The sequence below is a fragment of the Schistocerca nitens genome, chromosome 3, assembly GCF_023898315.1.
Source record: "Schistocerca nitens isolate TAMUIC-IGC-003100 chromosome 3, iqSchNite1.1, whole genome shotgun sequence".
NCBI lineage: Eukaryota > Metazoa > Arthropoda > Insecta > Orthoptera > Acrididae > Schistocerca > Schistocerca nitens.
Window position 1 is genome coordinate 285,115,513 of NC_064616.1, and position 13,004 is coordinate 285,128,516.

A 13,004-nucleotide genomic window follows, 5' to 3' on the forward strand; every position below is an offset into this window, starting at 1 on the left:
ATATTCTGGATGGGTTGGGTTGTTTGGGGCAAGAGACCAAACAGCGAGGTCATCGGTCTCATCGGATTAGGGAAGGACGGAGAAGGAAGTCAGCCGTGCCCTTTCAAAGGAACCATCCTGGCATTTGCCTGGAGCGATTTAGGGAAATCACGGAAAACCTAAATCAGGATGGCCGGATGCAGATATTCTGGATGATTTCTTGGCTTTGCAGTTTCGTTGTTATTACAGTGAACATTCTCTACAATCTTTTTAAATCTTTTACTTGTCATTACATTAGCAATTGGCTCTACTTTTAGTATCGGGTCTGAACTCCAGAAGTTAAAGAGAGCAGGAAGTTGGTGAATTCCCATTAGAATAAGACAACCTATATAAGCTCTCATTTCTTGAGTAGTTGTGTCCACCCAGGTTTTTGATGGACATCTACTACCAAGATTTTGCTTTGCATACAAGTTTGTTTCATTTACAATGAGAGTGAAAGCAACGTCACCAAAGAACTTAGAAAAGTAAGTGAGCTCCCGATCATAGGCACTACAGAGAAATTTTGGTTTTCCTTCCATTCGTGTTTAAAAAGTTGTTCTTTACATTTTAGAAGTAAGAACAGTCGGCGTTCCATTTTTCTTCACTTTCACTGTCTAACGTATCACTACTGGCAACAGTCGGAAGCACGAATGATTCACTGTCATGTTCATCACCATAAATGTCTTGTTCCATACAAACATGCCTTGAATCACTGGTGACTGTGTTATCTAGAACATTCAGTTCATCTGCAGCCCCTTCATCTCCTTAAGTTTCTGAATCACTTTCATCAGGTAATGAAAATAATATATTGTAAATTTCGTCAACATGTTTAGGATTGCTGACGTCTATGGAGTGAGACATCTGAAAGGAAAGCAATGCAAAGAAATAGAGAACTGGAGACTGTAAAAAATAATATGACAGATTCAGTGGAAGCAAGCACTTGGTTTGGTATGGTAAACTTGACATTCTTTAGTAACATAATGATCTGTGCATTATTTCTGAAACCCACTAAGTAAAAAAGTCAAATAAATGTAACAAAATATAGAAATATTGGTTTTAGAGACGTAAAACAATGGGCTACCAAAGAGGCAGTGGGAAGTATCCTTCCCACCACCGACATCAAATACTACAAGTCAAGTCCACAAGTAACGTAAGTAAAACATATTTTACAAAAAACAGGGAACACCAAATAATAAGACACCATAGCAGAAATCAAAAGTATTTACCTTATACTATAACTTCGAGGAAAAAATTACAAAATGTCATGCAAACAGCACTGAAAGGCTCCTCTACAGAGCAACACACAGTCATACAAAGTATCTGCGAAGGTACAGCAAAAATGACCGGAACTTCCAATTGGAAATAGTACCCTATACTGTTCACTAGGTGGTAGCACCATACAGAGGTGGGAACTATGAATCCCACCGGGCTAGGAGCGAGTTCATTGTAGTGGGAAGCATGTTTCCCGAGGCTCACGAAAGGTTAAAGATAGGTACAATAATTGCCTTTGTCCAGTCATCAGGAATCATTCCATATGTCCACACTGTCCTCATTATTCTATCCTACCACTGAATTCTGCTAGGTCCTGTGGCTTTGACCATTTCAGCTGTGATACCTTGTACTCTAGGAGCTTTGCCATTTTTCATTTGTAGTACAGATTTCCCTACATCCAGCATCTGCAAATTTTCTATTTCCTATTTCTATTTGACTTGTAAAGTTACAACAGTTTCACAGTCTTTTGAGGTCACTTGTGGTTGTATCCATGGCCAATAATCACTGTATGGATTCATTGAACATATATCCAATAAATAAATAAAATTAAGCTGCATGCCTTTAAAAAGCACATGAGCAATTTCCTTTCCTCATCATTGCTGTCCCCTATTTTGTGTTTCTTCTCCAGTGATTTCAAAATTGAGAGCATGTTAAGACTTTATAATCCTATTTTGTTCAGTTGAATTATTGATTAAGATTTCGGAATGACAGTTGTGTGTTCTTTCCTTTACAGATGTTGTGATACCCACAAATTCACCAGATAGAGCTTCAATAGTCCTCAAAGCAGGCCAGAGGGTCATGGTGCTGAAAAGCCCCAAGGGAATTTACATGCAGCTGGAAAATGGAAAGATAATTGCAATCCGTACTGCTTTTAAGGTTGGTGGTGCTGGGAAAGGTGCGGCTGGCCAAGATTACAAATCAACGGCAGCCATGCAGGCAGATAAAGCTGAAATTGAATCAAAAATTGCAGATATAAAGAAAGGTACGTAGAATGAAAAAAAAAAAAAATAAATAAATAAAAAGATGTTATTCACAGTGAAACAAATAATGCGAAATAATGCATGGAAAAATTTTAAAATGGAATTGGTATTTTTCCTCAAGATTATATAAACATTAGAATGGAGACAGAAGTGTTGTGCCATACATTTGAAATATATTGTGGGATATTCTTTGGCAACAGATCAATTCTTCTCTGCTTCTTTAATTTGAAGTAGAAAACATTGTGTTCACTTTAATTGTCTCTGTCTAATACTTCAGCTGTCTCCATTTTTAAATATATTATCTTGAACTGTTACTGGATATTATTCTCAAGAAATACATCTTGATGGGGAACTTATGTTGTCCACTTTCCCATTTGCCTGTTCAGTAATTTGTATGCAAATTCCATTAGTACAAATTATCAGGTATCTTTTGATCATTAGTTTGGTCATAAATCACAGTTTTTTTTTTACTTCCAAAATATATCCTGATGGTTATTTAATAAATGTTATGTGTAACTTCAGATTTACGAAACTTCTGATTGTATTTTTCATCACTGGCAACAATTTTGAGCAGGTCTCAGCAAGTCGCTGTAACTTTCAGATTTATGACCTTGTTTCATGTTAGTTTAAAATTGTGATGCTCGTTCCAGATTAGTGTTATAGGTAACAGATTTTGGTTCACTGTCCTCAAAGTGCAATAAGTTCTTTAAAGTAGCCATAAATATAAAATGGATTGGAGGGAAAATATCCCTTCTGTTTCTTTAGTATACAACAACATAATGAAAATTGACTGAGTGGTAGATGACTCATCATTAATAAGTTTTATATGACATTGTAATGGAACACTTGTTGTTGAAACTGCCATGTCAAACCAGGTATTTAAACTTTTGAGATGTAAGGCCTTAGGTGAATACCGTGTTGTTGCTTAGTTGCGTAACCCTGTTAACTTCTGTAAATACGTGGCTACCTGCTCTTATATAATGGAGATAGACCCTGAGAAATTACATGAAGACTGGAAAAATATGAGTTTCACAGAAGTGCAGCACTATGTGACAAGAGTAAGTAGCACATAGGAAAAAACTGCAACATTTATTCTAACTTTCAACACTGGAATTATCTGAATGTGTTCTTATAGGCTATATTCACCTTAAGGTTTGACAGTTTCTTCAACCCAAAATTATCCTTCAAATGTCATAGATGTGGTCATACCACTGTGGCATGTAATGGGAGCACTACATGCGGAAATTGTGGAGATGCAGCTCATGAATGGGGCGATTCTTGTATACTTACTCTGAAGTGTATAAACTGCTCCAGGAATCATCCAGTGTGAAGCAGGAAATGTGCGGTTTGTAACGAGGAAAGAAAAATTCAAGAATTGAATGTTATGAGATGCGTACCCTACGGTGAAGCTAAGAAAGCTTTCAAAACCATATAACCTGCAGTGTTTGATACCTCTTTTGCATCGACCATTAAGAAACCAGTCACTAAGTATGATAATTCCACACAGTTCCAGACCACAGATTCAAGTAAGAGTATATGCACTTGTCAGTGTACTTGGGGGGAGAAAAGCTACATTTGAACCCGAAATTATTTGGAAGCTGGTGACGACAGGGTTGGGGCCTCGGCCACATACTGCTGCACACAGTCTGAAGCCCACTAAGCCATTCTCTCTAGCTGTGCTTGCAACTCCTCCCATAAGTAAGGAAAACTGTCACACAAAAAGTTGTTCAGATTGCTGAGCATGCTCCCTTTCTAGTGGTGATTTTACTGTTCAGGATATTGATATCTACATGGAGGAACCAGAGAGCTGGTCACTGTCTAATGTTCCCCCTGATGTCGTGTGTAAATCACCACCACCAACCAAGAACAGGGGCAACAATTGCTAATCAATGGCTTCCACATGGACTTCTCTGTTGCTGTGGAACTTAAAAGGATGCCAATCTCATTTGGAAGAATTGCAGCTCACGAAAGACTATTCTGCTTCTGCTTACAAGAAACTCATCTTAAAGTCACTGACACACGTGCATTAAGGGGTCACCATCACTACAGGAAGGACAATTTTACTGGAGACAGGGCTAAGATTAGCATGACTGTTTTCATTGATGGCAGATGCCACTCCTCTCCTGTCCCTTTTACCATGGTCATACAAGCAATTGCAATGGAAGGTCTCACACCAGTTAAAATCTTTTTATCTTCCACCTTATGATCTGTGTACTAACACAACTCTTTTAGGCAGTTACCCACCTAATTGACCTTGGGTGGGAGGGGACACTTCAGTGCACACAATGTGGTATGGGGCTCAGCTACCATTTCTCTGGAGGTTGAATTATTGAGCAACTCATCCATTCAGAGAAATATGCCTTTTGAATTCTACTCATCTTCAGCCACTGACCTTTGATTTTGCTCCCCAGCTATTTCAGACTTGCTTTAGCAATAAGTGGCCACAGATTTGCATTCTAATAACCACTTCCCAGTGTAGATTCGTCTGCTGACTCACAAAGGTGGGTGGTTCAAAGGGCAAATTGGTTGCAACACCGTCAGCAGACCATTTTTGAACAACAGTATTGTGTTCAGGAGAAGGTCATCATATAACCTGTGAGATCCAATGAGTTTCTGCAGATTCCAGTTCCCAGTCCAGCAGCAACCCCCTCAGGTGACAGCATGTCCCTTGGTGGAATGACAAATGTTCCTCTACAATCAGAGCTAGACGTGCAGCTTTGTGGAAATTCAAACACCATCCAACCAAAGAAAACCTGTGTGCCTTCAGATCTGTGAGAGCACAAGTTAGGGGAGTGATAAAAGAACAGAAGAGGAACTCTTAACAAATTTTGCAGTTTCCATTAATCGGTCAACTTCCACTGCACAAGCTTGAGATTCAATAAGGAGGATTTCAGGCAAGGGCAGTATACGTGTCCCCTTTTGGCCTTATTGAGAAATGGGGTCTTGGTGGACGTGCTGAAAGAAGTGGCTCAGGTCTTAGCTGAACACATTTTTGTTTTTATCGTTACTGCATCGTCCCGCCAAACTTCTGCATTCCAGATGTTCAGTTGGTGTGTTGAGATAAGAATGTTCTGCTTCTTCTCCTGTAATGAGGTGGTCTACAATCTTCCATTCTTCATGTGGGAAGTGGAATCAACTCTGTCCATGGCCAGAGACAGCTCCAGGACCTGATCAGATTCATAATGCTGTGCTCCATCATCTGTGCCCTGAAACCAAAGGCAAGCTTCTATCATGTTTCAATCAGATCTGGTTTGATGGACAGCAACACCCCCCCCCCCCCCCCCAAACTTCAAAGGAAGCATATTAATTCCATTATGGAAACCAGGCAAGGATCATGCCGACCCTAACAGTTATCGGAGCATAGCCCTTACCAGTTGTATGGGTAAGACCCTCAAGTGCACGGTCTATCGCCACCTCGTCTGGCTCCTCAAATCCTGAGGTCACCTGTGCTGCTCCAAGTGCATTTTCAGGTGCTGCCGTTCTGCTCTTGACAATTTAATTCCACTGGAGATGGCAATACAGGATTGCTTCTAAAGCTGAAACTGTTTCGTTTGTGTGTTTTTTGGCCTCAAAAAAGTGTACGACCCCCCTTGGAGGTATAACATCCTTCACCAACATAATGAATGGTGATTACATGGACACCTGTCATTTCTTATCCAGTCCTTCCTCGAGGACAGGTGCTTTTGTTATCACGTTGTTGATGCCTTGTGTGATTGCTGTGTCCAGAAGAATGGGTTCCTGCAAGGCAGTGTACTCAGTGTCACATTGTTTGCCATTGCTGTCAGTGGTATCTTCTCCACATTCAGGAGCCCTGTTAAATTCTCTTTGTTTGTGGATGATGTCGCAGTCTTCTACTCTGCATCCAGTCTTACCTCGACAACAAGACAACTACAGCTGACTACCAGGAGACTGGGAGCTTGCACCAATAAAACTGGTACCAGAGAAGGCTGTGTGTTTCAAACTGTGCTCGTCAAAGTTTCAACCAGCCAGAGCTCATTATCGGGAGAATATGTTGCATTGTAAGTACACTATACCCATTATGTGACAGCTGTTTTACTTGAAATTATCCTGGCTCCTGCACCTGAATGAACTGCGAACACAGGGCTTCAAATCATTGAATATTTTGAAATACATAAGCAGGGAGGCATGGGGAGCTGACAGGTCCTGCCTTCTGCAGCTTTATAAGGCATTCGTCGAATCACAGTTAGGTTACAGCTGATTGGCTTTTGGATCATGCCAAATTTCTACCTCAAGGTGTAAGACACTGTCTATCATGAGGTACCCAAATATCGACTGGTCCAGCCCAGTTCAGAATCTGTGTGCATTGTCTGGTGAAACACCACTCTGGATTCGGTGGTGCCTCCTTTTGACTTGAAAGGCCCTGAAAATGTCAACGCTGTGTCAGTCAGTGGCATTTAGTGCAGCAGTTCACTCCAGCTTTGAGTAGCTGTTCAAAAATCAGCCCCATGTAACCAAACCATTTGGATAAATGCTTCACACTGGCTCGAGAATCTGATCAGACTTCAGAATACACAGCCGGGGATGGAACAAATTTCCACCTTGGTGTCTTCAGAGACCCAAAGTGATTTTAAGCTTGACACAGAACAAGAAAGCTTATACTTCAAATTAAGTTCTTACAACTCTGTTTCTTCAATTTTAAGTATGTACTCCAGTTTTATCATTGTGTATATGGATGGCTCCCAGCAAGAGAATGCCAGTGGTTGTTCAGCTGTATTCCCTGATCGGGCTTTCGAAGTGCACCTTCTGGAATAATTTACAAATTATGATGCAGAGTTACACAACATTATAATGGCACTGGAGTGGATTCGCAGGCTTCACAGTACAAGATTTATCATCTGTTTGACTCGCTCAGTGTGCTAAAAGTGTATCTGGTGGACCAGTTGATTCAGCTTATCCATGACTCCTCACAGCAGCTCCATCACTGTGCCAAGAAGATGATCTTTTGCTGGGTACCTGGACACAGCAGGATATAAGGAAATGACATAGTCGACAAAACATCCAAAGAAGCATGTCGGATCGCTGTTGTACATTGATGTGCTGTCCCCTTGGAAGCTGTGTTATCATTATCTGACAGACAAATTGTGCATCAGTGGGAAACTGAATGGTTGGAGATGGTGGAAAACAAACTGTGGTCACTCAAGTTGACCACACAAGCATGACGGACTTCATGCAAACTTCACCGATGGAAGGAAATGCTACGCACCAGACTACACATAGGACACAGCATGTTAACACACCGTTTCGTCCTCCACTAGGAGAATCCGCCACTGTGTGAAGTTTGCGCTGTGCCATTTTCAGTGCTGCATATTTCGGCTGTGTGTGTATTATATACTGACATCAGAGCAGCCCTCAGTTTGGCTGGAGACCTTCTGACCAGCCCTGCCAATAATGACACCAGTGTTTCACGGGTCCTGGAATTCTGTGAACTGTCAGCATCATTCCTAAATTTCCGGGGAGGGGAGGCAGACTTTAAAGCTTTGTAAATTACTCTGCATCCCCCTCCTCCCCCCTTACACACACACACACACACACACACACACACACACACACACACACACACACACGTGAAAGAATGGCATGTTGACTTTTCATCAGGATGCTGATGGTCATGATTTTCAGTGCCCTGCATCCAAATTCATCATCATCTGTCATACCAGTTATGGATCAAGCATTGTGAGGGTGCTAATGAAACATTAACATCAGTTAATGTTACTCATATATAGTAGTCATCAGTATGGAGAAACAATATTATCTGCCTGTACAAACATTTTGGTCTTTACATGACAACCGTTCTATGTAAAATATTGGAGAATCAAGGTTTTGAACTTAGGAATTTTTATGATGGTAGACTTTCAATCTGCAAAGGATTCTCTTTAAAAGAATAAAATTTAGTTCACAAAAAATGGAAATGAGCATATGGCATCATTGGCTGGCAGGCCCCTATTTGGGGAAGTTCAGCCGCCAAGTCCAAGTCTTATTTCATTCGACGCCACATTGGGCGACTTGCGCGCTGCTGATGTGGATGAAATGATTATGAAGACAACACAACACCCAGTCCCTGAGGTACATGTCATGTGACTAGGGCCTCCCGTCGAGTAGACCGTTCGCTGGGCGCAAGTATTTCGATTTGGTGACTTATGTGTCTCGATGGGGATGAAATGATGATGATTAGGACAAAACAACACCCAGTCCCTGAGTGGAGAAAATCTCCAACCTAGCCGAGAATTGAACTCGTGCCCTTAGGATTGACATTCTGTTGTGCTGCAGAGACATATGAATGGCAATGACTGTGTATATGTCCAAGTTTTAGCAACTGATTCTACGGAATAGTTTGTTGTGTTGTGTCACTGATTAATGTACCATATCTCAGTTAAATTAATGGTTTGTGTCTCACCCATAACTAAATTCAATTTCAGATGTGCTTTTCATCAGCATTTGACAAGTGTGTCACTCATCATGCACAAAGCTTTCTCATAGTTAATTCTTGGTGTAAATTGTACTGTGTACTATCTTCTAGTTTGCTTGTAGCATCATCTGTTTAATACACATGTAATTATCGGTTAAATTCAAAATACCATATAGTTTGCTTTCGCAGTGTTTTCATCTGTAGTTTAGTTTTTGGGATGTGGAACACATCCAAACAGAGAGAAGAAATTTTCAGCCTGGAATTGCATTTTTGTAATTTAGTTTTCTTTTTGATTAAACTCTTTCAGTAACTTGTAAGATTTCTTTTTCAATTCAGTCTATTTGTTAAATTTATTTTGTATTTATAAAATAAATAATTAAATTTATACTAGCTCTTCACCTTACCTCCTGTGTTCACCGAATTCGACTGTGACTCGGCCATGAACATAATTTGTGTTGTAAAATCATCACCACTCCATACTTCATCTGTATAGAGGGTTTATCTATTTATAACAATTGACTCATTTGTTACACGAGTTTTGGAATTTCTTTTATTTAGCCCTGTATAACGCGTGTGACGTAGGCTTTGAATAAATCTACTGATTAAATGGTCTTATTAATCTTAAATATCTGTCATGGAAGGTTACTCTATATAGAACTTATAAAGCCACTGTGCGTAGCCAAATGACCCTTATGCAGTAAACTTGAGATTCACAGTTTTTAATAATGTGGTTATAACTCTGAAATGGCTTCAGAAACATTAGATGCATGTAAAGCTGTGAAAATGAATGTAACAAGTTATTTTTCAAGTATGTGACCTACTTGTTGATGTCTTTTTACAGTGCAGAGGTCAACTGCAACATGAATTTTTTTCTGGAATAAATAAAATCTGAAGTGTCATATTTCAGAAACTGGTGCAGTGAAGTCCTGTGTGTATGAATTAATAATTTTCTGTGTTTAGATGTGTATCCTACAAGCCATCATGCAGGAAAAGGGGGGGGGAGGGAGGGTGTATCTGGTACTAATATTATTTGGTCACTTTCTTGTTCAGTTTACAGGTGCCACATGGGAGAAATGAGTGCCTGTAATTTCTCCAGTTTTATCATTGTGATACTTAAGCGAAATGCTACCAGGAAGTTTTAATATGTCTTTTAGAATCCCATGTGAAGGCAAGCTCTCACCATTTAAAAGGAAAAACCTTTGTGGTGCTGTAGAATGGAAGAAGAAAGGAAACACAACATTCACCCATTTTGAATTGTGCACTAACCTTGGAATGTTTATAGTTGCCTCAATCATTGGAAATCGATAAGAATTCCATACAGACAAGCAATGCTTCAGGATAGGTTTAACAACTGTGTCATAAGTTATTTCTTTTGTACATAAGATACAGTTCCTTTCAGTTTTCTGATGTGTGACCTTAACACAAAGAATTGCAGGCTATAACTCTTGTGTCATTTTAGTGGTCTTACAAAGTGTTTGACTATGACCATTTATTGCTGATGATGTACTTGCATAGTACATGAGCTTTTTTGATGTATTGTTATCTACATTTTAATTATTACTTTTTTCCTGTCTCATTATACTATAGGACACAACACAACTTTGCTTTTCAAATTTACTTCGACTCAGTTATGGCTTCTGTGCCCAGCCATAGGTAAAATTGATTACTTCTTTTGAAGTTTTTATCATTTAACTGAATTTTACTTCAATGGGTGAATGTAGTTTCAGTGTAGTATATGTGCAGAATAGCACCACATGATGGTCTGCAGTTCACCAACTTTAGTTTGTGTGTTCTTGAGAAGGGTCCAGAGTAAGTTTTCAAGTTCTCAGTGATTTTGTAAGAAAGTCTGCTTATTAGTATAATATTGGAAAGTATACTGAATTCTGATCACTCATTTTATGACAGTTGGTTCTCCCCCTTAGCTCAAGACAATTGGAAGGGCATAGTTCCAATGGGTTTCATTTTATTCCCATGCCATTCTTTTGTATTCCCAATTTAGATTTAAAGGTTACGAACTTTCATATCTGCATATTGTATTTTTTATAATTACTTTTAATGGAGTTGGTCTTCTTACTGTAGATAACATACAAACTACATGTTGAAGATTGTGTCATGTCTTATTATGCATCATTATTATCTGCCATTATAATAGTTTACTGCTTAATTTGTTGTTGTTCCTTTGAAGTTGTATTCTGAGTATTTGTATGAATCAGCTTGATGACACAGCTAAAATACCAGCGACCTGCCGTTGACACCTTGTGTGTAAAATGTGTGCTAATGTTGGCGGACTTTGGGTACACAAGGATGATCAGTTTCTCAATAAAATCAGTGTTTGAATCTCAGTGATATTCAGCTTCTTCTTCTTCTTCTTCTTCTTCACCTTTTCCCTCCTCCTCCTCCTCCTTGTTGAACTGTTTCATTTGCTGAAAGCAGTGGTTTTTGTTGCACAATTTAGGGAATTAACATGAGTTATTCCATGCCTTTTCACACAAATGTGTTCCCTCATAGTGTGAATGCTAGTTGGTTGAATGCCTCATCTCCAGTTAATTATATAGTTTTACCATTTTCTTCCTCAGATGTACTTCCATTTTAAATAACAAACTCATGACAATTACCTTATTTCAGTGGCAAATCAAAAACTTATCATTGTCATTTTCTTGATTTTATTATTTGAACTAACTGAAAGCAATAATTTAGTATTGAATTGATGAAGCGGCCTAATTATTGAACTGCTGTCGACATCTTTCTTTACCTCGAGGTACATTTGACAGCATAAAAAATGTCCGTGGCTGAAATTTGATTTACCAGTAATGTTATGCAGGAGCCAATCACATTATAAGTGTGCACAGATCTGCCCAGAAAAGTAAAGAATGCTTGTGAGTGTAGAAGAAGGATTAAAACCTTTTTGATACATAGATAGCGAAGGATGCACCTTCTAAGAACATGCAGGACAATTGTGCAGGGACTGATGACCTAGCTGTTTGGCCCCATAAAAATGGTTCAAATGGCTCTGAGCACTATGGGACTCAACTGCTGTGGTTATCAGTCCCCTAGAACTTAGAACTACTTAAACCTAACTAACCTAAGGACATCACACACATCCATGCCCGAGGCAGGATTCGAACCTGCGACCGTAGCAGTTGCACGGTTCCGGACTGCGCACCTAGAACCGCGAGACCACCGCGGCCGGCGGCCCCATAAACCCTTTCAATTCATAACATTGGAGACATAGTAAAGGCACTAAATTTCATGGTGTGGAGTCAAGATTGGCAATGAATATCTAAATGTCTGATAGGCAGCTGCCTGACAACAATATTTGGCTTGTATCTGGCTTAGTGCAATTGTTTTGTGTAGCTCTGTTAATCTGTTTAATCAGTAGAAACTGTGAAATAAATTAAACAAACAGTTCACGGTTCTTATTAAGATATTTTTGACCCTCAAAAGGGCACAGCATGTGGCTTCATTACCACTTAATCATAATGCTTCCAGTGTAAATGACTGACTACAATCTATGAGGAAGGGGATCTGTGAGGTGGGTAATAAATCTCTCATTTTCTGTCACCATCTCGGAGGTAGCTAGGGTGAAATTTCATAGGTCATTATGGATTCTTGGCGTGGGGTCAGGCCAGTTTTCTCGCAAGATTTGTTTCGTTTCTGGCCATCCGTTTACAGTAAGGTTTAGGTTTGGTGCAGCAGGGGGCCAATTGAAAAGTGAAATCTCATTCTGTTGTGCAAACCACTCCTGCACCATCACTAACTTGTGTATAGGAGACTGATCTTCTTAGAAACAGATTACTCCCTGAGGATTATTTGTAGCATTGATGGGACAGTAATATTACTCATAATATGGGTGTATTAGGTAGCATCAATTCAACCATCTGGCCTGTGAAACATTCAAACTCCAAGGGAATACATACAGCCCCAAACTGTCACAGAAACACAACCTCTGTAAGATGCTGATATTGATACAGAAATTCACGAACCTTTTGGCTTGGTAGTGCCACAGGTTAAGCAGTTTGTTGTTATTACTGCAGGTCCTGTTGTAGTGATTTTCTTATAGCTTCTCTAGATGAATTAGTTTCTGGTGATGAATATAAAGTGTTTCCTATGAAATTTTGCTGCCAGTCATTTGGCTGGTAAATGTTGTTGTTGTTGTTGTTGTTGTTGTTGGTGGTGGTGGTGGTGAATGAGTGATTTGATGGTTGTGTGGTGGGAAGGGAAGACTAGGGTTTAGTAGCCAGCCTGGCCCATATCATCATCATCATCTTCTTCTTTTGACGGCTTCCGAAGTGGCCTCATGGAAGTTT

General features: G+C 39.6%; 1 protein-coding gene across 1 annotated transcript in view; it reads left to right on the forward strand.

The window, feature by feature from the left end:
* Positions 1–13,004, forward strand: part of LOC126249181 (uncharacterized) — a 511,658-nt gene that overhangs the window by 459,957 nt on the left and 38,697 nt on the right. Inside the window, exon 21 of the mRNA XM_049950836.1 lies at positions 2,024–2,272. Within this exon, the coding sequence (XP_049806793.1) occupies positions 2,024–2,272 (249 nt within the window). The remainder of the gene's footprint in view (positions 1–2,023; positions 2,273–13,004) is intronic.